General features: G+C 45.7%; 1 protein-coding gene across 1 annotated transcript; it reads right to left on the reverse strand.

The window, feature by feature from the left end:
- Nucleotides 1-1877: 1877 nt before the first annotated feature.
- LOC309555660 (fish-egg lectin-like) lies at nt 1878-19132 on the reverse strand (the record flags this gene model as incomplete). Its single annotated transcript, XM_082257692.1, has 4 exons — nt 1878-2025; nt 5046-5367; nt 13679-13906; nt 19078-19132. The coding sequence occupies 4 exons, from the start codon at nt 19130-19132 to the stop codon at nt 1878-1880; spliced, it is 753 nt and encodes a 250-aa protein (XP_082113818.1).
- Between the last annotated feature and the right edge of the window lie 8085 nt (nt 19133-27217).

Genomic DNA, 27217 nt, shown 5'->3' on the forward strand with positions numbered 1-27217 from the left:
GCGTAAAAGCAACACAGCTCATCACCCTGAACACACCATCCCCACTGTCAAACATGGTGGTGGCAGCATCATGGTTTGGGCCTGCTTTTCTTCAGCAGGGACAGGGAAGATGGTTAAAATTGATGGGAAGATGGATGGAGCCAAATACAGGACCATTCTGGAAGAAAACCTGATGGAGTCTGCAAAAGACCTGAGACTGGGACGGAGATTTGTCTTCCAACAAGACAATGATCCAAAACATAAAGCAAAATCTACAATGGAATGGTTCACAAATAAACATATCCAGGTGTTAGAATGGCCAAGTCAAAGTCCAGACCTGAATCCAATCGAGAATCTGTGGAAAGAACTGAAAACTGCTGTTCACAAACGCTCTCCATCCAATCTCACTGAGCTCGAAATGTTTTGCAAGGAGGAATGGGCCAAAATTTCAGTCTCTCGATGTGCAAAACTGATAGAGACATACCCCAAGCGACTTACAGCTGTAATCACAGCAAAAGGTGGCGCTACAAAGTATTAACTTAAGGGGGCTGAATAATTTTGCACGCCCAATTTTTCAGTTTTTTATTTGTTAAAAAAGTTTGAAATATCCAATAAATTTCGTTCCACTTCATGATTGTGTCCCACTTGTTGTTGATTCTTCACAAAAAATTACAGTTTTATATCTTTGTTTGAAGCCCGAAATTTTGCAAAAGGTCGCAAAGTTCAAGGGGGCCGAATACTTTTGCAAGGCACTGTAAGTGAGGTGGTAGAAAAATCGCCATAACAAGGGCCACAGACTTTAATGTAAACCCTCAAAGTCACATGAAAGCCGCACCTGTGCAAAATTTATGTGACTTGCGTGCGACTTGAGGGCCACAGACTACAATGTATACCCTCAAAGTCACATGAAAGTCGCACCTGCGCGATATACATGTGATATGTGTGCGACTTGAGGGCTGCAGACTGCAATGTAAACCCTTAAAGTCACATGAAAGTCATACCTGTGCTATATTTATGTGACGTGTGTGCGACTTGAGGGCCCACAGACTTCAATTTACACCCTCAAAAGTTGCATGAAAGTCGCACCTGTATGCTACTTATATATGCGACTTTGTAGAGAACAAACAATCACCTTTTTTAAAGCCAAAGTCGAACTCAAACCAAAATTGCATCAAGTCTCACTGTAAAATCGTAACGAAAATTGCATGATTTCAAAGTCGAACAAGTGTCAATGGGCTCTCAGGGCCGGTTCACATACGTGCGATGGAAGACATCGTATGTGATTCACACCGCACTGATTGTATTGACATCGCATTCGGACCAAAGTCGCACAGAGACCATATTTTGGTCCGCACCAGAATTGGATCGCATGGGTGTTCACACCTATGCGATCCAATTCATGTCCAAACTGACAGTTCCTACTGTGATATGCGAACTGATGTGGGGGTGTCCTTAACTTTGTATTGACACCCCCAGAGATTGGCAGAGGGCAGTGTGCACTGCTTGCAAGTAGAGTGCGATGTGGGAACCCGCAGTGGATTCGCAGGGATCCCGCATCGCACTAATGTGAACCGAGCTTCAGGGTCTGCCTCTACCTGGGGGGGGGGGGCTGAAGCAGTGAGATAAGAGAAGATACATTGTTTCTGTAGCAATATTCCTCTGACAATCACAAATCAACATATTAGAGAATTTAAAAAAAGTTTATTTGCACTGAAATATTTTTGAAGCCAGATATAAATGTGTGATGGACGGGAAGTCTTGGCTGCCATTGGATGATTTTAGTGGCAACGCAAAAACATTGCAGAGATACAAACACAACCAAAACCACCAATCGGTAGAGGAAGCAGCCGCTGTATAGGCTCCGGTCACACTATAGATGGCTCCGCCTAATGGCCAAATCAGACATTGACGGCACAGCGAACGATGTCATCAGATTGGGTGATGAGCCACGCATTGCCATTGTCGTAAGTGACGTGTTTGAAATTGAAGCTGAGGGGTAGCCGGGCCCAAGATGTGCCCATCGGGATGTTGCCATCAATTCCATTCCTGAAACAAAAATACAATATAAAAAATGGAACCACTTGACCTCCCAAATATATATATTATTTTTTTTTTTAATGCCTGCTCTAAAACAATTCTAATAAAAAGAAAATGTAACCACTTAAACTTTAAAAAGAAAGCCCGCAAACAGTTTGATGAAGACAATAGGAAGGAATAATGTCCTTTGGTCTGATGAGACTAAGATGAACTTATTTGGTTCAGATGGTGTCAAGCGTTTGCGGAGGCAACCAGGTGAGGAGTACAAAGACAAGTGTGTCTTCCCTACAGTCAAGCATGGTGGTGGGAGTGTCATGGCCCGGGGCTGCATGAGTGCTGCCGGCACTGGGGAGCTACAGTTCATTGAGGGAACCATGAATGCCAACATGTACTGTGACATACTGAAGCAGAGCATGACCCCCTCCCTTCAGAGACTGGGCCGCAGGGCAGAATTCCAACATGATAACGACCCCAAACACACCTCCAAGATGACCACTGCCTTGCTAAAAAAGCTGAGGGTAAAGGCGATGGACTGGCCAAGCATGTCTCCAGACCTAAACCCTATTGAGCATCTGTGGGGCATCCTCAAATGGAAGGTGGAGGAGCGCAAGGTCTCTAACATCCACCAGCTCCGTGATGTCATCATGGAGGAGGGGAAGAGGACTCCAGTGGCAACCTGTGAAGCTCTGGTGAACTCCATGCCCAAGAGGGTTAAGGCAGTGCTGGAAAATAATGGTGGCTGCACAACATATTGACACTATGGGCCCAACTTGGACATTTTCACAGCCTCAGTCCTCAGCATTGTGAATAGTTAACAGTTGGAGTATCCCACTCATCCCTTCTCCCATCCCCATCTAAAATAAAAACAGCAAAAAAAACAACCCCTAGACCAGTGGTCCTCAGGATCCACTAACAGGCCAGATTTTAAGTATCACCTTCGAGAGATGCAGACTAGAATACTGCAATCACTGAGCAGCAAAATATATCACCTGTGATGTATTTCAGTTATCTTGCAAACCTGGCCTGTTAGTGGGTCCTGAGGCCCGGAGTTGAGAGCCACTGCCCTAGATTGACTGAGCCGGAAAGTAGAGTGTTAAGATTCTGCATGCAGTTGCTACCGGTAACCCAGAGGGACCCAAAAAGGTGAGAAGTTCAGCAGCCCTCATGGAGGCAGTGCTACATATATATTGTAGAGAGGCGACCCCAGGTCACTGTGTGTGGTAGCAATCTACGCCTGGTTTTGGTAAAGACAGGCCTGCTGTTTGCACACCTGTGGGCTGGGTTCATATTATTCCAAGGGTTAGCACTAAGAGCTCCCAGTTGGAGACAGCTGCACCCGGGCAGACAGGAGGTCTGGCCCAGGAGTCAGGAGGACTCCAACCGACAGACACGAGGTCTGTATATGGGAGTCAGGAGGGCTCCCACCTCCCCTGAGTGAGAGAGGCTGTAGTTGGCAGCCAGAGCGTACAGGTCTGCAGGAAGCAGATGTGGTCCCCAACAGCGCAGTATGAAGCTGATGCTAAGTGAGCTTCAAGGGAGTTTGACCAAAGGATACTTGTGTTTATCTGAGGATCAGACCTTAGGCCTAGGTGTGAGGTTGCGGGGGCATACCCTAAACATTTTTCTAAAGCTGGAGCTGCTATAAAGACCAATATACATATATAACTACAGAGGATAGCGCACACATACAAAAGGAGTAACTTTGACGCAGTGGTGGGCTGACTATGGCCCTAAGAACACCATCCCTACAGTCAAACATGGAGGTGGAAACATGATGCTTTGGGGTTGTTTCTCTGCTAAAGGTAGAGGCCGACTTTACCGCATTGAGGGACCAATGGATGGGGCCATGTGTTGTAAAATCTTTGATGAGAACCTTCTTCCCTCAGCCAGAACACTGAAGATGGGTCATGGATGGGTCTTCCAGCATGACAATGACCCAAAACATATCACCAAGGCAACAAAGAAGGGGTTCAAGAAGAAACACATTAAGGTCATGGAGTCTCTAGATCTAATCCTATAGAAAATTTATGGACAGAGCTTAAACTTCGAGTTGCTAAGAGACAGCCAAGAAACCTTAAGGATTTAGAGAAGATCTGTAAAGAAGAGTGGACCAAAATCCCTCCTGAGATGTGTGCAAACCTGGGGGCCAACTACAAGAAACGTCTGACCTCTGTGCTTGCCAACAAGGGTTTCTATGGAAGAGCCCTGGGGCCATGGTAAAAAAAAATTCAAAGATTTCTGAGCTTGAACATTTTTTTTTTTTTTACAGAATTCTGAGTTTGAAAGTCAGAATTCTGGGTTTAGAGGTCAGAATTCTGAGATTAAAAGTCAGAATTCTGACTTTGCAAGTCAGAATTCTGAGATTACAAGTTTGGACCATGTTAAATTTATGAAGCATAATTCTGAAATTAAAAGTCAGAATTCTGACTTTGAAAGTCACAATTCTGAGATTAAAAGTCAGAATTCTGACTTTGAAAGTTAAAATTCTGAATTTAGAAAGTCAGAATTCTGAGATTAAAAGTCAGAATTCTGACTTTTAATCTCAGAATTCTAACTTTCAAAGTCAGGATTCTGACTTTTAATCTCAGAATCGTGTTTAATAAATTTTAGCATGGCCCAAACTTGTAATCTCAGAATTCTGACTTGCAAAGTCAGAATTCTGACTTTCAAACTCAGAATTCTGTAAAAAAAAAAAAAAATTCAAGCTCAGAAATCTTTGAAATTTTTTTTTATGATGGCCCCAGGGCTCTTTCATAGGTTTCTCCACCAACTACTAAGTCATGTTTTGCTTGGGGATCAAATACTTATTTTACTCACTGAAATGCAACTCCATTTATAACATTTATGTTTTTTCTGGATTTTGGGTCGATATTCTGTCTCTATCATAAAATACACCAATACACCTATGATAAAAAATGATACAGCCGCCACTTCTTTGTAAGTGGGCAAACTTACACAATCTGCAGGGGATCAAATCATTATTTGACCCCCCCCCCCCACTGTATATAGATAAAAAAAAAAAAAAATACCTTATGAACGCATTGCCTGCTGTGTTGACACCAAACACAGAACCATCAGTGCCAACCTCTATCTGATCCAGGCTGCCTTCAATCTGCTGCCACTGGGATCCCTCGCAGGATGATGAGGTGACACCTTGGCGGAAGAAAATATTGTCGGCGCTGTTCACTCCCCAGCAGCCCCACTTCCCACAGCTGTAATATTTCAGTGCCCCCTCCAGTCGGGTCCAGGCTCCAGTATTTGCGTTTTCTGGTCTGCCGCAGAAGATATTGTCTTGTGCGTTCGCTCCACCCAAATACCGATCACCACCAGCATCTATCTGCTTCAAGAACCCTGTTGGAAAAAAAAAAAAAAAACACAAAATTAAAACGTTGGCTATAAAACTGAGTGTAATAACAGAGAGAAGAAAAAAACATAAGACTGGAACCCTCCTATGCCGAAAGATACAGTGGATATAAAAAGTCTACACACCCCCGTTAAAATGTCAGGTTTCTGTGATGTAAAAAAAAAAAATGAGACAAAGATAAATAATTTCAGAACTTTTTCCACCTTTAATGTGGCCTATAAACTCTACAACTCTGAAGTATTTTTACCTCTTACGTCCTCTGACAGACGCAGCTCTCCCAGGTTTCTTCACCAATGGGTAATGCACCCTCTACAGGAGTAGACTAGGCAGTGAAACTTCTTAGAAACTTTTCACCTGGCACGCCTATAGGGGCTGTCCCTCATGACAGAACACCTGATACGCCTATAGGGACTGTCCCTCATGACATAACCCCAGACACGCCTATAGGGGCTGTCCCTCATGACATAACACCTGATACGCCTATAGGGGCTGTCCCTCATGACATAACCCCAGACACGCCTATAGGGGCTGTCACTCATGACATAACCCCAGACATGCCGTGCTCACGAATCAGTTTCTTGCTGCCTAGTTTAGGAGTAGGACCTAGGTTTTCCCTGCTGGGACTTCGGTCTCAGTTTTTATTTTCTTTGAGAATGTTTATGTTTATTTCTCTTTACTCACTATCGCTAGCTAGCGTCAGGGGGATCCTCCTGGTGAACTACCAGCGACAGCTGGGCTGGGGCTTCGCACCGGATAATCTAGATCCTTATGGTCTCCCAACCTGGCCAACGAGCGTAAGCAGGTTGTGGTCACCACGACAGTGCCCTGACGGATGGGGACGAGCCTACGAACAGATGCTTTTGCCGGGACACATCATCCTGGAATGCCCTGAGTTGCAGTGTACCCCCTCTTGGCTGGCAGCACCCCCACTCAGGGTGGGAGGCGAGCTGTCTTGGAGCGGAGCCCCATGGTCCATGGTATGGTGAGTGATACTACACCCCCTGTGTCCCTGGGACAGATATCTGTGGGGGAGATGTGGGCCCACTCCTGGGGATAACAGGGCTGTGCTCTCTGAAAGATCCCCTGGCCTGTCAGGACAGGTACTGCCCTCCCTGCTCCTGCTGGGGGCACTATAGCGGCGTCTAATGCCTGGGGGGGTGTGAAGCTGTTACCTTGTCCTGGGGGGTCCCCTGAGGTGGATTCCCGCGGTGGCCTCCTTCCCTGGTCTCCTGAACGCTTGGCGCCGTTTTCGGCCACCATTTTGGGAGTGGGCATCAGGCTGCATCAGTTTAAGGGCAGTAGCCGTTTTTGGGCGCCATCTCAGCTTCCTGCAGCTGAACTCGGCACTTCTCACGTTGTCCAGATATAGAATCGATTCCACAGAAGAGGCCTGGTAGTCCTTCCGACATATTGAAGCCAGCACGGGCACTCTATGATGTACTTGGGACCCTTAAGGACGTCCAATCCAGGACCCATAGAGGAAGCAAGGACCCACCTACAGGATTACCATACATACTCTCTCTATACCCCTAAGTGGGGTGGGTATTTCTGGTGAGTGGGCGACTTATTAGAGGGGTCACGTAGCACCTCACCACCCACCACGGGGTCACTCATTGTGTAAGCCTTACACGAAGATTGTCACCTGCTATTCATTATTGGACTTTTTTCAGTCACTCAATCACCATTTGATATTTATCTATAATATCATTCCTCACCTTATCACTTTACCTTCCACGATTTTGCGTTTACTAATTGCACTAAGTCACTTATCCTTATTTAGTGCATTCCACTCATCCTTGGGATACCTAGTCGCGTTTACATTATATTTATTTACTTGCCACAATTATATGTATGTGCACATGTCACTTTGGACACCTATGCACATGTCACTTTGGACACCTATGCACATGTCACTTTGATTTATTGATACCTACATTATTTATTTATATATACTGTTTATATACTGCATTATTTCATATTTTTTGGATTCTATACCACTTGTGGTCACTTATGCACATGTCACTTTGATCTATTGATATTTTAAATATTTATTTATACATACCGTTTCTTATACTGCATCTCTTTATACATTTAAGATCTATATATTGATTTCCCGGTCATTTGACCTACATATTTATTGCCATACCTATTGGCACTTCACGTCTTATACAATGGGCAGCGCCATTCCCCCACCCCCTTCACATCTTTTTATAGTCTTCTGACTATAGTTCAGGGAGGCTGCAGCCTAATATTTATTTACTTTATATTCTACTTGCATCCAAATATATTTCCACTAGTGCGGAGTCTCACCACATAAATGATGGGGCACTATTCCTTCCATTGACACCAATGATGGGGAACTATTCCTCCCACTGACGCCAATGATGGGGCACTATTCCTCCAACTGAAACCAATGATGGGGCACTATTCCTCCCACTGACACCAATGATGGGGCACTATTCCTCCCACTGACGCCAATGATGGGGCACTATTCCTCCAACTGAAACCAATGATGGGGCACTATTCCTCCCACTGACACCAATGATGGGGCACTATTCCTCCAACTGAAACCAATGATGGGGCACTATTCCTCCCACTGACACCAATGATGGGAGACTATTTATCTCACTGACACCAATGATGGGGCACTATTTATCCCACTGACACCAATGATGGGGCACTATTTATCCCACTGACACCAATGATGGGGCACTATTCCTCTCACTGACACCAATGATGGGGCACTATTCCTCTCACTGACACCAATGATGGGACACTATTCCTCCCACTGAAACCAATGATGGGGCACTATTCCTCCCACTGATACCAATGATGGGGCACTATTCCTCCCACTGACACCAATGATGGGAGACTATTCCTCCCACTGACACCAATGATGGGGCACTATTCCTCTCACTGACACCAATGATGGGACACTATTCCTCCCACTAACACCAATGATGGGCCACTATTCCTCTCGCTGACACCAAAGATGGGGCACCGTTCCTCCCAAGTAGTAGCAAGAAATATACAGCTACATTTTAAAAAAATTATTATTTTTTTTTACTATTTTGGGCCAGTTGACTCCTGATAATAAAAAATAAATCAGGAGATATCAATTACAATTTACCACTAAATGAAAGCACAATTTGTCCTGGAAAAAAGTGTAATAATCCACCTGGATGCACAAAGTAGTTGATGATATGTACGGTTTTACTAATACATGTCAAAGTTGCAAAATTGTTCTCAGGCATTACCATTTACTTTACCCTTAGTCCCCGTTCACACTGGGGCGACCTGTGAGGCGACCTGGTCGCCTCACAGGTCGCCGTAGGTCGCCTTCCATAGGGAAGCTGCGGACCCGTTCTAATAGGAGCGACACAAGTCGCTCCGACTTAGAAAAAGGGTCCGGAGCTTCTTTGGGGCGACCCGGAGCGACCGTCATAGACTTCAATGTTATGAAGTCCGTGGTGGCCGCTCCGAGGTCGCGGCGCGCTGCTCGCACCACGACCTCGGAGGTCGCCCCAGGAAGTCGGATCGCCCCAGTGTGAACGGGGCCTTAGTCGGGAAGGACGCAAGAAACAAAAAAAAAAAAAGAGAAAACAAAATGTAGCGCATGTTCTTTTTTTAGCGAATGATAGAAATGCTTCTATGTACTTTCTAAAGTGAAACAGAGTATCTGAATATCACGCAGATCACATGTGTCAAACACAAGGCCCGCGACATCTGTGGCATTGTGCTGTGTGATAAAACTGCGCATTATAGGCCCCTTTCACACTATGTCAGTTGTCATCCGTTTTTCGTCAGTTGTTATCCGTCTTTCATCCGTTGTCATCCGTTTTTACATAGAGATACATTGATGTCCGTTTTTCATCTGTCAACAGATGGATGAAAAACGGACAAACGGACAGCGTGTATGAAAGGGGCCTTAGAGGGGCCTTTTATTGTGGCCAACCTAAGGCACACCTGTGCAATAATCATGCTGTCCAATCAGCATCTTGATATGCTGCACCTGTGAGGTGGATGGATTATCTCGGCAAAGGAGAAGTTACATAGTTTGTGAGGTTGAAAAAAGACATCAGTCCATCCAGTTCAACCTATGATGTGTGTGTGTGTTTGCTGTTAACCGTACATTGTATACCCCTGTATGTTGTACATTGTATACCCCTGTATGCAGACTTGTATAAAGTACTCGAAATTTCTACTTGAGTAAAAGTACAAGTGCTCGATCAAAAAGTGACTTAAGTAGAAGTGGAAGTGCTGGCAGAAAAAGTTACTTAAGTAGAAGTACTAAAGTATTCAACATTTTTTTTACTTAAGTATTGCAAGTAGTTTTTTCAAAAAAATTGCTACTTAAGTACTAAAAGTAAAATGTACCAGTAGTTTTGAAAAAAAAATTCTACTCAAGTACTGAAAGTAAAAGTACAAGTACTGTGTTATGTAGTTATTAAAGAAAGAAGTCAAAAGTTTGAACATCATATTGTTTTTTATTATTTCAAATGATTTATTCAAATGATTAACCTAAAGGACAATCACAATTCCTTAGGCTGTAACTTTTTGTAAACAAAAAACAGATAAAGTATGTCCCTCCCTTCCCCTTTTAAAGCATCCCTCCTCTTCCCTGCATTTTTTTTTTCTCCACAGCTTATCATATATAAACCAATGTGATATACAACAATATATTCCAATAATGAAATAAAGGAAGAATGTATGAAATCTAAGTCAATAATAAGTTCAAAATATTGTGAATCTTCAAATATATATATGTGACAAAACAAGATGAATATAATTTCATATCTGCTGTTAATGGGAAAGAACCTCCCAACCAGGGCCGGCCTTAGGTGTTCAAGCGCCCTGTGCAAGCTGATCCTGTGGCGCCCCCACCAGCGCCCTGCACATTTTTTCTTGCACTTTTTTTGCACTTCATTTGACTTTTCTTTTTTATGATCACTACAAACTTAGCCCCCCTTACATTAGAGACCCCCCCTACATCAGAGACCCCCCAACGGAGCCCCCCTTACAACAGAAACCCCCCAACGGAGCCCCCTTACAACAGAAACCCCCCACAGAGGCCCCACTTACATCAGAGACCCCCCACACAGAGCACCCTTACAGCAGAGACCCCCCAGCCCCCACAAAGAGCCCCCTTTACATCAGAGACCCCCCACACAGAGCCCCCCTTACATCAAAGACCACCCACACAGAGCCCCCTTACATCAGAGACCCCCATACAGAGCCCCCTTTACATCAGAGACCCCCACACAAAGCCCCCCTCACATCAGAGACCCCAAAACAGAGCCCCCTTACATCAGAGACCATCCCCACAGAGCTCCCCTTACATCGGAGACCCCCCCACAGAGCCCCCTTACATCAGAGCCCCCCACACAAAGCCCCCCTTACATCAGAGACCCCCCACACAGAGCCCCCTTACATCAAATACCCCCCACACAAAGCCCCCTTTACATCAGAGACCCCCACACAGAGCCCCCCTTACATCAGAGACCCCCCACACAAAGCCCCCTTACTTTAGAGACCCCTCACACAAAGCCCCCCTTACATCCAGAGACCCCAAAACAGAGCCCCCTTACATCAGAGACCATCCCCACAGAGCCCCCCTTACATCAGAGCCCCCCACAGAGCTCCCCCTACATCAGAGCCCCTCCACACAGAGCTCCCCTTACATCAGAGCCCTCCCACACAGAGCCCCCCTTACATCAGAGACCCCCCTTACATCAGAGACCACCCACACAAAGCCCCCCCTTAAGTTACATCAGAGACCCCCCCATGTTTCCCTTAACCAAGATGACCGCCAGTGCCTCGATCGCACTGCGCATGCGCACGAGCCTCTACTGCGCGGCCGCCGGAATCCCCGCCTCCCAGCGCTGAGACGTCAGCGAATGGAGACAAGGAGGGGAAGAGCGGAGTGGCCGAAGGCCGCCACACATGTCAGAGTGCCGAGAGGCGCATGTGGGAGCACTCCACGCCGGCCCAGCGGAAGCCTGGAGCGGAACAACGCTACCCAAATGGCCAGAGACCAGGTACCCATGAAAAAGGGGGGTATCTTTACCTTTGCCTTCCTGTAGAAAAGGGGAGGGGAGGGGGAAGGCAGAATAGGGAGGATAATTGAAAGAGTAGGAGAGAGCAGTAAGGAGGGAAACCAAACAAAAAAGAAAAAGGGAAAGGCAGAGAAAAGTAACGAGTAACGATGCAGCACAAAAAAAAAATATCAGAGTAGAAGTATCAAAATCATCGAAAAAATGTAGTGAAGTAAAAGTAGAAGTAGGAGAAAAAAATTCTACTTTAGGAAAGTACAGATACCGCATTTCGGTACTTAAGTACAGTACTTAAGTAGTTCTACTTCGTTACTATACATCTCTGTCTGTATGTTGTACATTGTATACCCCTGTATGTTGTACATTGTATACCCCTGTATGTTGTACATTGTATACCCCTGTATGTTGTGGTCTTTAAGGTGCCCATCTAATAGTTTTTTGAAACTATCAATGCTCCCTGCTGATACCACTGCTTGTGGAAGAGAATTCCACATCCTTACTGCTCTGACAGTGAAGAACACCCTACGTATTTTAAGGTTAAACCGCCTTTCCTCTAGTTTTAGTGAGTGGTCACGTGTCTTATTGTATTCCCTTTCTCTAAAAAGTTTGTTCCTTATGCTAGGGTTGCCAGTACAGTATTTGTACATTGATATCATATCCCCCTCAATCGTCTCTTCTCCAGAGAGAATAAGTTCAGTGCTTGTAGTCTTTCCTCATAGCTGATGTCCTCCATTCCCCTAATTATTTTTGTTGCCCTTCTCTGGACTCTCTCCAGTTCCAGCACATCCTTCCTGAGGACCGGTGCCCAGAACTGGACAGCATACTCCAGATGTGACCGGACCAGAGTCTTGTAGAGCGGGAGAATAATCTCTTTATTTCTGGAGTGAATCCCCTTTTTTATACATCCCAGTATTCTGTTGGCTTTGCTTGCAGCGGCTTGGCATTGCATGCCACTGCCAAGCCTGTTGTCTACCAGTACCCCCAGGTCCTTTTCCATCCTAGACTCACCCAGAGGTTTCCCCCCTAGTGAGTAGCTTGCTTTCGTGTTTCTGGTGCCCAAGTGCATTACTTTACATTTTTCAACATTAAACCTCATCTGCCATGAAGTTGCCCACCCCGTTATTTTGTTCAGGTCCGCTTGTAAGGTTTCCACATCCTGCATAGAAGATATTGGCATGCTTAGTTTAGTATCATCCGCAAATACTGAGATTGTACTAGATATCCCCTCCTCTAGATCATTTATGAATAAATTAAACAGGATTGGTCCCAGGACAGAACCCTGGGGGACCCCACTTTCCACACCCGCCCAATCCGAGTACTCCCCATTAATCACCACCCTCTGTACTCTCCCCTGGAGCCAGTTCTCTATCCAGGTACTCACCTTATGGTCCATACCTACCTTCCTTAGTTTTTACAGTAAGCGTTTGTGGGGAACGGTATCATAGGCCTTTGCAAAGTCCAGATACACCACATCCACAGGCTTACCTTTATCTAGGTGGCAGCTCACTTCATCGTAGAAGGTTAATAGATTGGTTTGGCAAGAACGATTTTTCATGAATCCATGCTGATTACTACTAATAATACCGTTTTCATTACTAAAGTCTTGTATGTGGTCTCTTAACATCCCCTCCAAAATCTTGCAGACTACTGATGTTAGGCTGACCGGCCTATAGTTACCCAGGATATATCTCGGCCCATTTTTGAATATTGGTACCACGTTGGCTTTTTTCCAATCAGCTGGCACCATAACCATCTGTAAACTATCCTTAAAGATCAAGAATAATGGTCTGGCAATCACCTGGCTGAGCTCTTTAAGAACCCTCGGGTGCAAGCCATCCGGTCCCGGTGATATATTTATGTTAAGTTTCTCCAGTTTAGTTCTAAGTCTATCTTCTGTTAGCCATGGCGGTATTTCCTGAGGTGTGTTGTTTAGTTTGGCCTTACAAGCTGGGTTACTGTAGCCCCCCAATTCTTTTGTGAAGACTGAAGAGAAGAAATTATTTAACACTACCACCTTTAGATCTTTGAGTTCAGCTCATAAAAAATGGGGGCAAAAACAAAAGTGTTGCATTTATAATTTTGTTCAGTGAAATCTCACAGATACAACAGGCCATTTTAGGGCAGCCATAATGCCCATGCGGCCCACGATAAAAATGAGCTTGACACGCCTAACCTAGATGATATAAATATGGATATCATTTGTTCGGATCTTGTGTGTAATATTTCAAGGATTATTTTCTTTTACCTGGTGTACGAGCCCAGTCATTGTTCTGGAATGTAAAGATTAGGTTGTCTCTGTTCACACCCCAAACTCCAGCAGGTCCAACAGAAACATGGATGAGCTTTCCAGGAATTTTTCTCCAGTCACTGCTCTCCCAGCGGAAAATGTCGTCATCCCTGTTCACGCCGTACACGTTACCAGAGCCGGCGTCAATCTGTCTCAGCTTTCCCGGGATTACAATGCAATTAAAACCTGAATTGGAGAAAAAATGATATAATGAATATAGATGCACAATAACATTTATATATCTATACTGTATATTGTACAGGACACCGGCAATGTTTCCTGGACGGCAGGTATATTTAACCGATTAACGAGTGCCCGCCGCACTTATACGGCGGCAGGCAGCCGCTCCTGGGCGAACCGACGTAACTGTGCACTGCTTGATCTCAAGAGGCTAGGGGGTGAGCACACGCCGGCGCGCTCCCGTCCCTGCTTGTCAGCGGGGAAGCCGAAGCGTGTGTCAGGCGGCTCCAATTGCCGCCTGACACCGGCGATCGTTCCCGCTGAGAGAGAAGAACAGTCAACTATTGTAAACGCAGCCGACCGTTCTTCTCTGTGGAATGAGCATAGAGCGCCTGTGATCCTTCTATATAGGATCACAGGTCTCTATGGTCATTTCAGAAGACACGCCCCCCCACAGTTAGAACCACTCCCCTAGGCTCACATTTAACCCTTTGATCACCCATAATGTTAACCCCTTCCCTGCCAGTGTCATTATTACAGTAAGAGTGCAAATATATAGCACTGATTACTGTAGTAATGTCACTGGTCCCCCCCAAAAGTGTCAAAAATGTCAGTTAGGGGTCCGATCTGTTCGCCGCAATGTCGCAGTCCCGCAAAAAATCACAGATCGCAGCCATTACTAGTAAAAGTAAAAAAGTACTAGTAAAAAAAATTAATAAATAAATAATAATAAATTAATAAATAAATAAATAAATGACATGAATCCTTCCCGTAGTTAGTAGACGTGATAATTTTTGCGCAAACCAAATCAAAATACGTTTATTGCGATTTTTTTTTTTTTTTAACCAAAAATATGTAGCAGAAAACAAGTTGGCCTAAAATGTTAAAAAATTTTGATTGTTACATTTTTTTTTTTTTTTTGGAAATGTCACATAGCAGAATGTGAAAAATATTGTTTTTTTTTTTTTCAGAATTGTCGCTCTTTTTTTTGTTTATAGCGCAAAAAATAGAAAGCGTACAGGTGATCAAATACCACCAAAAGAAAGCTCTGTTTGTGGGGGGAAAAAAGGGCATCAATTTTATTTGGGTACAGCGTTAAAATAACGCAGTGCCGAATTGCAAAATATGGCCTGGTCAGGAAGGGGGCAAATCCTTCCGGTCCAGAACTGGATATTGCACTAATATTTCAGTTGTGGTCCCTTTAAGGGGGACATTTTAACCACTTCAGCGATGGATGGTTATACCCCCTTTTTTTTTTTGCAATTTTTGTTATTCAGCACTGCGCTACTTTAACCACTTCCATGCCACTGAATCTTACAGTATCTCACAAAAGTGAGTACACCCCTCACATTTCTGTAAATATTTTATTCTATCTTTTCATGTGACAACACTGAAGAAATGACGCTTTGCTACAATGTAAAGTAGTGAGTGTACAGCTTGTATAACAGTGTAAATTTGCTGTCCCCTCAAAATAACTCAACACATAGCCATTAATGTCTTAACTGCTGGAAACAAAAATGAGTACACCCCCTAAGTGACAATGTCCAAATTGGGCCCAATTAGCCATTTTCCCTCCCCGGTGTCATGTGACTCGTTTGTGTTACAAGGTCTCAGGTGTGATAAAGAGATTGTAAACCTCAGAAAAAAAAATTTGAAAAAAGAAAAACCTGAGAGACAAAGGCATAATGTGTAGTGTGCATCGCATTGTAGCTCGTAAGGAAATACTTACCTTAGAACGAAGACCCCGCAGTGCCGCCCGCTCATCAATAACACGACAGACATTTTCGACCATCCAGCTTCCTGGTTCGCATCCACAGGCCATCTGATTGGCCAGAGGCGCGATGACATCACTGTTCACGGCACAGGGCTCCAAAGGAATGGCAGGAATGGTGGCCGTTCCTTCAGAGCACATGAGCCAATGACGTCATCGGCTACATGCATTGTAAATATCTCCTAAAGAGTGCAAGTTTAGGAGATATTTACAGTACCTTTATTATAGGCTTAACTATAGGCAAAAGGTTTACAACCTCTTAAAAATTTGGTGTTATCGCTCTCACTCTCTAAGGCCCCATGCACACAGGACGTTTTTGCAGCTGCTGTTAGCAGCGTCAGACGTTTTTTTTTTTGCCCATCCATGTTATTCTATGGTCTCATGCACACATTGAGCTTTTAGGAGCTCCAAGTGGCATAGGCGTTTTACAGCTCCAAAATAAACCCAGGAACTTTGCGTTCTGGAGCTGCAGCGTCAAGCTGTAAAAACGTCTGACGCTGCTAAAGGCTGAATAACGTTGCTTAACGTGCGTTAAGCCACGTTATACGTTTTTTTTCTTCCATTCAAAATCAATGGTTCCCTATGGACCATACCAGGCCACACGCCTTCAACATGGGGGGTGTGGGTGCTTTGGGGCAGAGGGGACTCTGCACCCCCCCACCCCAAAGCACCTTGCCCCCATGTTGATGAGGACAAGGGCCTCATCCCCACAACCCCGGCCGGTGGTTGTGGGGGTCTGCGGGCAGGGGGCTCATCGGAATCTGGAAGCTCCCTTTAACAAGGGGGCCCCCCAGATCCCGGACCCCTCCCTATGTGAATGGGTAGGGGTACATTGTACCCCTACCCATTCACCCCATAAAAGGCAGTGTATGTAAATAATGACAGGAGACATTTTGGAAAGTTTATTAAAAATCTTCATCCGGTCTTCTCCGCTCTGGTCTTCTCCTCTCCACTCTTCTGGTCTTCTGCTCTTTTGCTGTCCGCTCTTCTGCTCTTTTGCTGTCCGCTCTTCTGCTCTTTTGCCCTCGGCTCTTCTTCTTCCTCCGATCCTCCTCAGACGATGTCTCCGGTGATTATGCCGGTCTCTGCAGCTTGTTATATAGCCATTGTGGGCGTGGCTGCCAGATGATGTCATCAGGAGACCCCGCCCCCTCATGTCACATACAACGTCGTCGGTGCCATAAGGGGATGGGACCTCCCGGCGACGTCACCAGGAGGCCACGCCCTTAATTGCTATATAATAAGCTGCAGAGACCAGAGACCGGCATATTCACCGGAGACATCGTCTGAGGAGGATCGGAGCAAGAAGAAGGGCTAAGGGCAAAAGAGCAGAAGAGCGGACAGCAAAAGAGCAGAAGAGCGGACAGCAAAAGAGCAGAAGACCAGAAGAGTGGAGAGGAGAAGACCAGAGCGGAGAAGACCGGATGAAGATTTTTAATAAACTTTCCAATAGAATAGAAAAATAGAATAGTATAGAATATTAAAGAAAAGAATATAATAAAATATAATCGAAAAGAAAGAAATATAATATAAAAGAATAGAATAGAATACAGTAGAAAATAAATAAATAGAATAAAATGGAAAACAAGTGAATAGAATAGAATAAAAAGGAAAGAGTAAAACAGAAAAGAATAGGATAAAAATTAAATAAATGGAATAAAATAGAAAATAAGAGTAAAACAGGCACTAAAAACATTAAAATAAACTAAAAAAATAAAAGAATAGAATAAAATAATATAGAAATTAAAGGAATGGAAAAAAAAATTAGGTTTTTTCTTTGGGGAATGTTATATAGCAGTATGTAAAAAATATTGTTTTTTTTTTTTCTTTTTTTTTCAGAATTGTCGCTATTTTTTGTTTATAGCGCGAAAAAATAAAAATCGCACAGGTGATCAAATACCACCTAAAGAAATCTCTGTTTGTGGGGAAAAAAATAAAAATACATCAATTTTATTTGGGTACACGACCGCGCAATTGTCCGTTAACCACTTCTGGACCGGAAGGATTTTCCCCCTTAATGACCAGACCATTTTTTTTTCGCGATTTGGCACTGCATTATTTTAACTGACAATTGCGCGGTCGTGCGACGCTGTACCCAAATAACATTGATGTCCTTTTTTTCCCCCACAAACAGAGCCTTTTTTTGGTGATATTTGACCACCTGTGCAATTTTTATTTTTTTGCGCTATAAACAAAAAAAGAGCGACAATTATGAAAAAAGAAAAAAAAAAAAACAATATTTTTTTTTTACATTCTGCTATATAACATTCCCAAAAAAAAATTAACAATTTGTATTCTGCTACATATTTTTGGCAAAAAAACAGCAATAAGCGTATTTTGATTGGTTTGCGCAAAAGTTATCGCGTCTACAAACTACGGGATGTTGGGAAAAAAAAAAAACTACGGGAAAGATTTATGTCATTTTTATTTTGCGGGACTGCGACATTGAGGCAGACAAATCGGACCCCTAACTGATATTTTCGACACTTTTGGGAGGGACCAGTGACATTACTACAATAATCAGTGCTAAAAATATGCACTGTTACTGTAATAATGACACTGGCAGGGAAGGGGTTAACACTGTTGGTGATCAAGGGGTTAAATGTATGCCTCATGCTTACTGACTGTGTGGGGGGAGGGGGGTTGTGTGAGACAGACACAGATCGCAGGTTGAGCTATGCTGAATCCTGTGATCTGTCCCTGCCTGTCACAGAGAAGATCCGCCTGCTTTGGTTACACAAGCAGGCGGATCTTCTCACTCTTTCCCCGACGATCGGGGAAGAGAGACGGCAATCGCCACCTCTCCTCCTCCGGCCCGACCCCCGCTGTGTCTAAACACAGTGGGAGCGAGCCTCCGGTGGCACGCACGCGCCGCGGAGACGGGCAGGGACCCAGCGACGTAAGTCTACGTGAGCAGTCCGGAAGTGGTTAAGCAATGCCCGTGTCTATGGACCTCAGAATGCATCAAAGTAGAGCAGGGACTACTTTGAAGTCGCTGCAACTTGAAGTGGCAGAGATATGAACGGGACTCATTGAAAAACATGGAGTACGACTTGTCATGTGACTTTGCAGTCCCGAGTCGCAGGACAAGTCGCACACAAGTGTGAAAGGGAACCCTAAGTCTGCTTGTTCCAAGATCCCCAAATACTGAATTCTGATTGGCTTCAGAAGGAGAACTGCAAACATCTTATAGGGATTTACTAAAACTGGAGCACACAGAATCTGGAGCGGCTCTGTATAGTAACCAATCAGCTTCTAGTTTCAGCTTGTTCAGTGAAGCTTTGGGAATAAAACCTGGAAGCTGATTGGTGCACCAAATTCCGTGTGCTCCAGTTTTAGTAAATCTCCCCCAAAGGGGTGTCTATAACCTCCCTGTGATGTGGATGAGAAGGGGGAGAAGACTTACCTGCAGAGACAGCAGTTCCTAGACACAGCAGGAGGAGGCTCCCAGCGAAGATCATCCTGGCAGCTGAAGATGAAGGTGTTTGATACAGAGAGCTGGCTGGCTATATATATATGATGCCTGGACTCCGCCTACCATGGGAAGCTGCTCCACCATTGGCTGACAAAAAGAATTTCATAAAACAAAAATACAACAAGTTTTTATTGTGCAACTTTTGCATAATCTCAATGTAGAGACTCACCGGCCACTTTATTAGGTCCACCTTGCTAGCAGTGGTGGCCCGTCCATATGGGGTGCAGGGGGTGCAGGGATGCTGCCCCCCCAATCTATGTGCCCGGCCCCTAATTTAGGGTGACCAGATCTTTAAAATGAAATCTGGGGACATATTTATGCACAGGACTCATGGGCGTCCGCAGAAATTTTTACGGGGGGGGGGCATTATTTTAAGGTCATCCATGCTCCGCCCCTTTTCAACATGGTCATGAAGGGGAGGGGCTTAGTCATTATTACATAAAGCACAGTCATTCAAAGGTTTGATTATCCTGATGAAAAAGCCAAGCTGACCCTCTTTGTTTTGGGTTTGTGCAGGCGGCGCATGCGTGCAAGTGACATCAGTACGTTCTGTGACATCACGTGCTGTGCCTCTGTGCAGGGGGCCACAAATCTCCCGCGCGGCTGCTGATGTCAGTCACCACGCAAGCCGCGACTCGCAAATATTTATTTATAAAGGGGAAAAATAAGCCGCTCTTTACCAGTTTTCAGAGCGCCGATCGCCGCTCACGTGACCCGCCGCCTCTCTCCTCCTCTCTCGGCCTCTCCTCCCCATCCGACTGACGTCAGCAAGGAATCCTCGGCCCCACCAGACAGGATAGTATAAAGTGGTTTGGGGCAGCATGGAGGCAGTCCTTCTGGGTGGATAAAGTATGGGGTGGGGTCAGGATAGAGTTGAGCAGGCAGGCAGTATAGAGTGGGGGCACTATGGAGACGGGTGAGAAGTCTATACAGCATTGGGTAGGCAGGCAGAATGAGGTGGAGGTGGAGGCAGGACGGAGGTAGGTAGGCGGTCTATATAGGGCAGGTGGTTAGGCAGGCAGTACAGGGTGTGGGGAGGATGGATTTAGGGTTCTATTATAGAGCTGGATAGGTAGGCAGTACAGGGTCAGGTTAGGATGGACTTGCTTAAGGAGTCAGTATGGAATTGCATTGGCAGGACTGAGTTGGGTAGGCAGGTGGTTCAGGGTTTGGGGCAGCATGGAGGCAGTCATTCTGGGTGGATGAAGTATGGGGTGGGAGCAGGATAGAGTTGAGTAGGCAGGCAGTATAGAGTGGGGGCACTATGGAGATGGGTGAGAAGTCTATACAGCATTGGGTAGGCAGGCAGAATGAGGTGGAGGTGAAGGCAGGATGGAGGTAGGTAGGTGGTCTATATAGGGCAGGTGGTTAGGCAGGCAGTACAGGGTGGGGGCAGGATGGATTTAGGGTTCTAGTATAGAGCTGGGTAGGCAGGCAGTACAGGGTGAGGTTAGGATGGACTTGCGTAAGTAGTCAGTACGGAATTGGGTTGGCAGGACTGAGTTGGGTAGGCAGGTGGTTCAGCGTTTGGGGCAGCATGGAGGCAGTCCTTCTGGGTGGATGAAGTATGGGGTGGGGGCAGGATAGAGTTGAGTAGGCAGGCAGTATAGAGTGGGGGCACTATGGAGATGGGTGAGAAGTCTATATAGGGCAGTTGGATAGGCAGGCAGTACAGGTTTGGTGCAGGATGGATTTAGGCTGGCAGTAAAGAGCTGGGTAGGCAGGCAGTAGGTAGGGTCAGTGTAAGATGGAGTTTGGTTGGAGGCAGTATGAAGTGGGGGCAGGGTGGAGTTTGGTAGGCAGGCATTCCTAGTGAATGCAGTCGAGTAGGCAGGCAATAAGGATGGAGTTGGGTAGGCAGGAATTATGGGGTTTTGGCAGGATAGAGCTGGGTGAGCAGTATATATAGGGCAGTTGGGTGACAGTGACAATCAGACTTACTACTCTTCACTGCCACCACTCAGGTCACATGGCAGGTCACTCCGAGTCTCGCTTCCTCTCCCGCTTCCTCTCCAGGGCACGCTGAGGCTCCTCTCCTTCGCGGGCCGCAGCTATGCTGCTCCTGACTGATGGCAGCAACAGGGAATCCCTGACCCGCCCCATACAGCTGTCGGAGAGAGGAGGGAGCCAGAGCCGGCGGGCGGATGATGTTTGTGATTTGGCGGCAATCACCGCTGAACGAAAGCAAACAGATATTGTGTGTGGAAATTGGAATCAAGCTGATATTCCAGGGGGGGGGGGGGGCACTCACAAGGTACGTTTTGTTTTAAATTATTTTTTCGGAGCTTCTTGTTTATATGAGGAGGATGATATAGAGGAGTTCGGGAATAAATTTGGACCAAGATGCTCCTCTGAGCATTTGAAACCTCTTTGGGTTTGATAGGTCTGTCTGTGCAACCATCTGTATGCTTGATGATCTCTAAATCCCACTCTATCCCTACAAATTTTGCGTTCTTTTTTGGCAATGTTTTCACTTATTATTTTATCTAACTGAATTTTAATGTTGTTTTCCAAATTTTTATATCTTGGGGAGTCCTGAAATAGTGTTAGTTTTTCATATAATTGATCGATTTTTTGATCAAGGCTTTTTATTTGTTTATGAAATTCGTCTATAAGTAACGACATCATATTTCTTGAACAACTCTGTAGACTAGATTCCCAACATTTCTTAAAACGTGTCATCTATATTGTCCATGGTAGGAAAAATTTGTATTCTACGGCCAAAGGGATTTATGTATTGTATTTCTCGAAATTTTCTATGTGTAAATATAGGTTGGTCTTTTTCTCCACTGATTTTCTTAATTGAAAAAAGAGGGAGTCTATCTCGGACTCATGAGCCTCCTTTTTGCCCTGTTCCCTATAAGAAGATAGCAAAGTGTCATAGCTCTTGCCCTTAAACATGGTTTTGAATAATATGATAAGCAATCTGTCAAAAGAAATTAAATATAAACAATTTAGTAAAGTTATAAGATGGTAGTAGGTCAGGGCTCAAAATTTCAAGTCATGAGCTACTACTAGCCAGGCCTTAAGAGTTACTCGCCACTTGTTGCCCCACCCAAACCCTACCCTGCTCCGCCCCTAAACACGCCCTCGTAAAATATCTCAGAAAATTATGTTGTTAAATTTTTTATTCAGAATTAAGTTACAAAAAATATTAACAACAACTTAAACAGTATCAATGTGCCCCCTTTCAATGCAGAGTGACCACAGCGTGCCCCCTTTCAATGCAGAGTGACCACAGCGTTCCCCCTTTCAATGCACGGTGACCACACTGTGCCTCTTTCAATGCAGAGTGACCACAGCGTGCCCCCTTTCAATGCAGAGTGACCACAACGTGCCCCCTTTCAATGTAGAGTGCCCACAGCGTGCCCCCTTCAATGCAGAGTGCCCACAGCATGCCCCCTTAAATGCAGAGTGACCACAGCGTGCCCCCTTTCAATGCAGAGTGCCCACAGCGTGCCCCCTTCAATGCAGAGTGACCACAGCATGCCCCCTTTCAATGCAGAGTGCCCACAGCGTACCCTCTTCAATGTAGAGTGACCACAGTGTGCCTCCTTTCAATGCAGAGTGACCACAGCATGCCCCCCATAAATGTAGTGTGACCAGAGCGTGCCCCCTTTCAATGCAGAGTGCCCACAGCATGCCCCCTTAAATGCAGAGTGACCACAGCGTGCCCCCTTTCAATGCAGAGTGCCCACAGCGTACCCCCTTTTAATGCAGAGTGCCCACAACATGCCCCATTAAATGCAGAGTGCCCACAGCGTGCCCCCTTATAATGCAGGTTGCCCACAGCGTGCCCCCTTCAATGCAGAGTGACCACAGCGTGCCCCCTTTCAATGCAGAGTGCCCACAGCGTGCCCCCTTTCAATGCAGAGTGACCACAGCATGCCCCCTTTCAATGCAGAGTGACCACAGCGTGCCCCCTTTCAAAGCAGAGTGACCACAGCGTGCCCTCTTTAAATGAAGAGTGCCCACAGCATACCCCCTTTAATACACAGTGCCTACAGCGTGCCCCCTTAAATGCAGATTGCCCACAGCGTGCCCCCTTCAATGCAGAGTGCCCACAGCGTGCCCCCTTCAATGCAGAGTGACCACAGCGTGCCCCCTTTCAATACAGAGTGCCCACAGTGTGCCCCCTTACATGCAGAGTGACCACAGCGTGCCCCCTTTCAATGCAGAGTGCCCACAGCGTGCCCCCTTCAATGAAGAGTGACCACAGCGTGCCCCTTTTCAATGCAGAGTGACCACAGCATGCCCCCTTAAATGCAGAGTGACCACAGCGTGCCCCCTTTCAATGTAGAGTGCCCACAGCGTGCCCACAGCGTGCCCCCTTAAATGCAGAGTGCCCACAGCGTGCCCCCTAAATGCAGAGTGACCACAGCGTGCAGAGAGACCAGCGTGCACTTACCTGATGCAGCGGCGGCTTCTCCTCAATCCTCCGCGCCTCCCGAGTCCTCCTCCTCCTCCTCCTCCTTGGCCAATGGCAATTGTTCGCCTTTCGACCAATCAGGAAACCTAATAGAGATTACCAATGAGTAATCACGTGGAGGATGCGTCAACTAAAGCCTAAAAAAATTGTAGGCTAGAGCACAATTAAAGAAGAAAGAAATGCCGCAAATCCACAAACAAACAGGCCCCACAGGGATCCAGGTAGGCCACAAATTGAAGAGGGTCCTAAAATGTATAAGAGGTGTAATTGATTACAATGGCAGATGGAGAAAAAAAGGAAGAGGGGGAAAAAAGGACGGGGGGCAGAGACTGAGAAACCAAAATATCATGGTCATTACCTGTGATGTAAGGCCACTGAAGCAATGGAATTGTGGAGCAAGAACAAATTGAAGTGTTGCCAATGTCTCTATATAAGTTGAGACATGGGGAGATCTGGTGTAACAAAATAAATAAAATGAATATATGACATGCATGACTTAACTAAGTAACCAGAGGTTAGATATCCACCAAAAAGACACCCAAAGAAATCACAATGACAATGTTTCAAAAAAGCATAAATACTATATCTTCCTAACCTGGTGCAGATCTTACGGGACTTTGAGAGGGTTTCGGGCTTAAGTGTTAACCTATCCAAATGTTCGGCCCTTTCTGTTAATATCCCACAGGAGTCCATGAATAGTATTACGTCCTCCTTTGGCTTTGCGGTTACGTCTCAGTCATTGCAGTATTTGGGAGTGCGTCTTGCTCCCTCATAACTGGCCATGTATAACGCCAACTACCCTCAGGCCTTTACTAAGGTGAGACAATGGTTATCCTTATGGCACTCCTCCTTCCTGATCCCTTTTTTGGGTAGGGTGGTAGCAGTTAAAATGTCTATCCTGCCTAAACTTTTATATTTTTTCTGCGCTCTGCCAGTGGCAATCCCGAGGAAGGTTGTGGAAGACATTCAGAGTGAGGTGAACAGATTCATTTGGAGGGGCAAACGCCCCTGCTGTGGAAAGCCCACTGTTTATGGGCCCCTTTCTCAAGGTGGTCTGGGTGTTCCCAACCTGTGGCATTATTATCTGGCTGCTCGGCTTGCTCAGACTGCCCAATGGCATGCGGAAGCCCCGTTTTCACCCTGGCAATGTTTTGAGTCTGTTCGCACTTTCAACCTTCAGGGTTTACTTTGGTCTTCCACGGCGTGTCCTAGGGACGTTAAACAGCTTAATAGTATCGTTTGCACAAAAAAGAAGGATGGCGCTCTTGTGTGCTCATATGAATAATCAAATGTAATGATGACCCAAAGATAGTCTCAAAATAAGCCTTGTAAGTTTAATCAACATAAAACAAATAAAAATATATGAATATATATGCTTCCAAACCAGTCCCTGTAGCCTCCAATTCTCCTAGGGTGCTGTGGGGATCCCTAATGGTGATAATGGGAATCCAAAACGAGTAGCCCAAGATGAAAAAAAGGGCAGACCTTGATGGTAGATCTCACCCTCCAATCGTAGGAGCTCCCACGGTCCTGTGTGCGGCCGATACACTGAACCGGAGCCGATATGTACTTCGTAGCCGAGTCCTCCGTGAGGACCGGAAATCGCGCATGGATGACGTCACCGGAAGTGATGCCGAGAAGGTGGACAGGAAGCGGGGCGGGACGGTGAAAGTATCACGAGAGCTTCTGAGAGCTTCTGGTTGCCGCAACTACATGTCGCTATGCCTAGCTTTGTCAAGTTCTACACCATACCGTGTTAAGGATTGGGCAGCCGTGGTGCAATTTATGTAGAGTTGTCACAGTTCAACGACTCCTGGGTTCATGATTTTACAGGAAAACTGCATCCAGGACTAGCGCTTGAACCTTTTCTGTGTCATAATAGTATCGTTTGGCAGACCTTGAAGCTCTGGTCCACCTATAACGACAAGTTTCGACTGCGCTCCACTAGACCTCCATTGTTGTCTTTTATGGGCAATAGGAGTTTTGAGCCGGCGTTCACGTCTCTGGACACCTACAGCTGGTGGGAACTACACTCCTTGACCACCCTCCATGCCCTGTTTCGAGGAACTTCCTTTTATTCATTTGAAGGTCTTAAAAGTCGCTACCGTATCCCGACTCTGAATTTTATAAGTATCTTCAGATCAGGCATTTCTATGGCTCTTTGGGCCCTTTGACTGGCCGTCTTGAATTCTCCCTTTTTGAGTCGATATGCCGCAGTTCCTCTAGGGACAGGGGGGTGATCTCGAGACTATATGGCTACCTCAATGGCTTGCACCTGCCGGACAAGTCTCGGGCCATGCTCGCATGGGAGGCTGACCTCGGGATGGAGATGTCCATTGAGACGTGGTCGTCTATGCTTCAGAATATGCATAAATGTTCTAAATCTATGTCAATAAAGGATACGGTAGTGAAGCTACACACCAGGTGGTATTTTACCCCTGACAGGGTTCATAGGTTTTATCCTGGAGTCTCCGATCGTTGCTTTCGTGGCTGTGACACGACGGGTACCGTGCTCCATACCTTTTGGGAGTGTGGCCGGTTGTCCGAGGTGTGGGGCAGGGTCTCGGATGTGATTTCTAGAATGCTCGATTCGAGAGTCTCTCTTACCCCCAAATGTGCTTATTATTTGCTAAGATCCCGGACGCTCCTGCACCCACCCAGAGATTGGCACACACGCTCGGTTGCTCGGTGCTGTGGACTATAGCCCTTAACTGGCGATCGGAGATGGTCCCTTGGACTCAGGTACTATTGAGAATGGAGGTGATCGGAAGTATGGAAAGGGTACATCACACACTGTACGATACTATGTATGTTTTTCATAAAAAATGGGAGAATTGGTCTACGAGCTGATTAGGTTCTCGATTTTCTTGGCCGGACTCAGCACTCGGTGGCCTACCTAGATGTTTCAACCATCATTTCTCAGGAATTTATAGATATTACTGTTATTGTTTGTTAACCGAAGTGTGCCTTTTTCAGATGGTATATTAACCACTTTCCGTCTGCTCACATTGCTGCTACTGCAGCAATGTGGCTCGTTATCGTCCAGTAACGTAGACCTACGTCGCTGGACTCCTCCCCTTGTGGGAGGCGCGCACGCGCCCCCGGAGGCTCGCTCCCGCTGTGTTCAGTCACAGCGGGAGACGGGCGATTGCCGCTGCTCTTCCCCGATCGTCGGGGAATCGAGTGTGGAGATCCGCCCGCTTGTGTAAACAAAGCGGGCGGATCTCCTAAGTGACAGACAGGGACAGATTACAGGATTCAGCATAGCTGAACCTGCGATCTGTCCCTGTGTCACTCAGTCACCTCCCCCCACACACGTCAGTAAGCACCAGGCATACATTAACCCCTCCCTCTCCAATAAAATTAACCCCTTCCCTGTCAGTGTCATTTTTACAGTAACAGTGCATATGTATAGCACTGATTACTGCAGTAATGTCACTGGTACCCCCAAAAGTGTCAAAAATGTCAGTCAAGGGTCCGATCTGTCCGCCGCAATGTCGCAGTCCCGCAAAAAAAAATTGCAGATCGCCGCCATTGCTCGTTAAAAAAAAAACACCAAAAATGACAAAAATCTTTCCCTTACTTAGTAAACGCAATAACTTTTGTGCAAACAAATCAAAATACACTTATTGCGATTTTTTT

Source organism: Pelophylax lessonae (genome assembly GCF_965119305.1).
Source record: "Pelophylax lessonae genome assembly, chromosome: 5".
Lineage (NCBI taxonomy): Eukaryota > Metazoa > Chordata > Amphibia > Anura > Ranidae > Pelophylax > Pelophylax lessonae.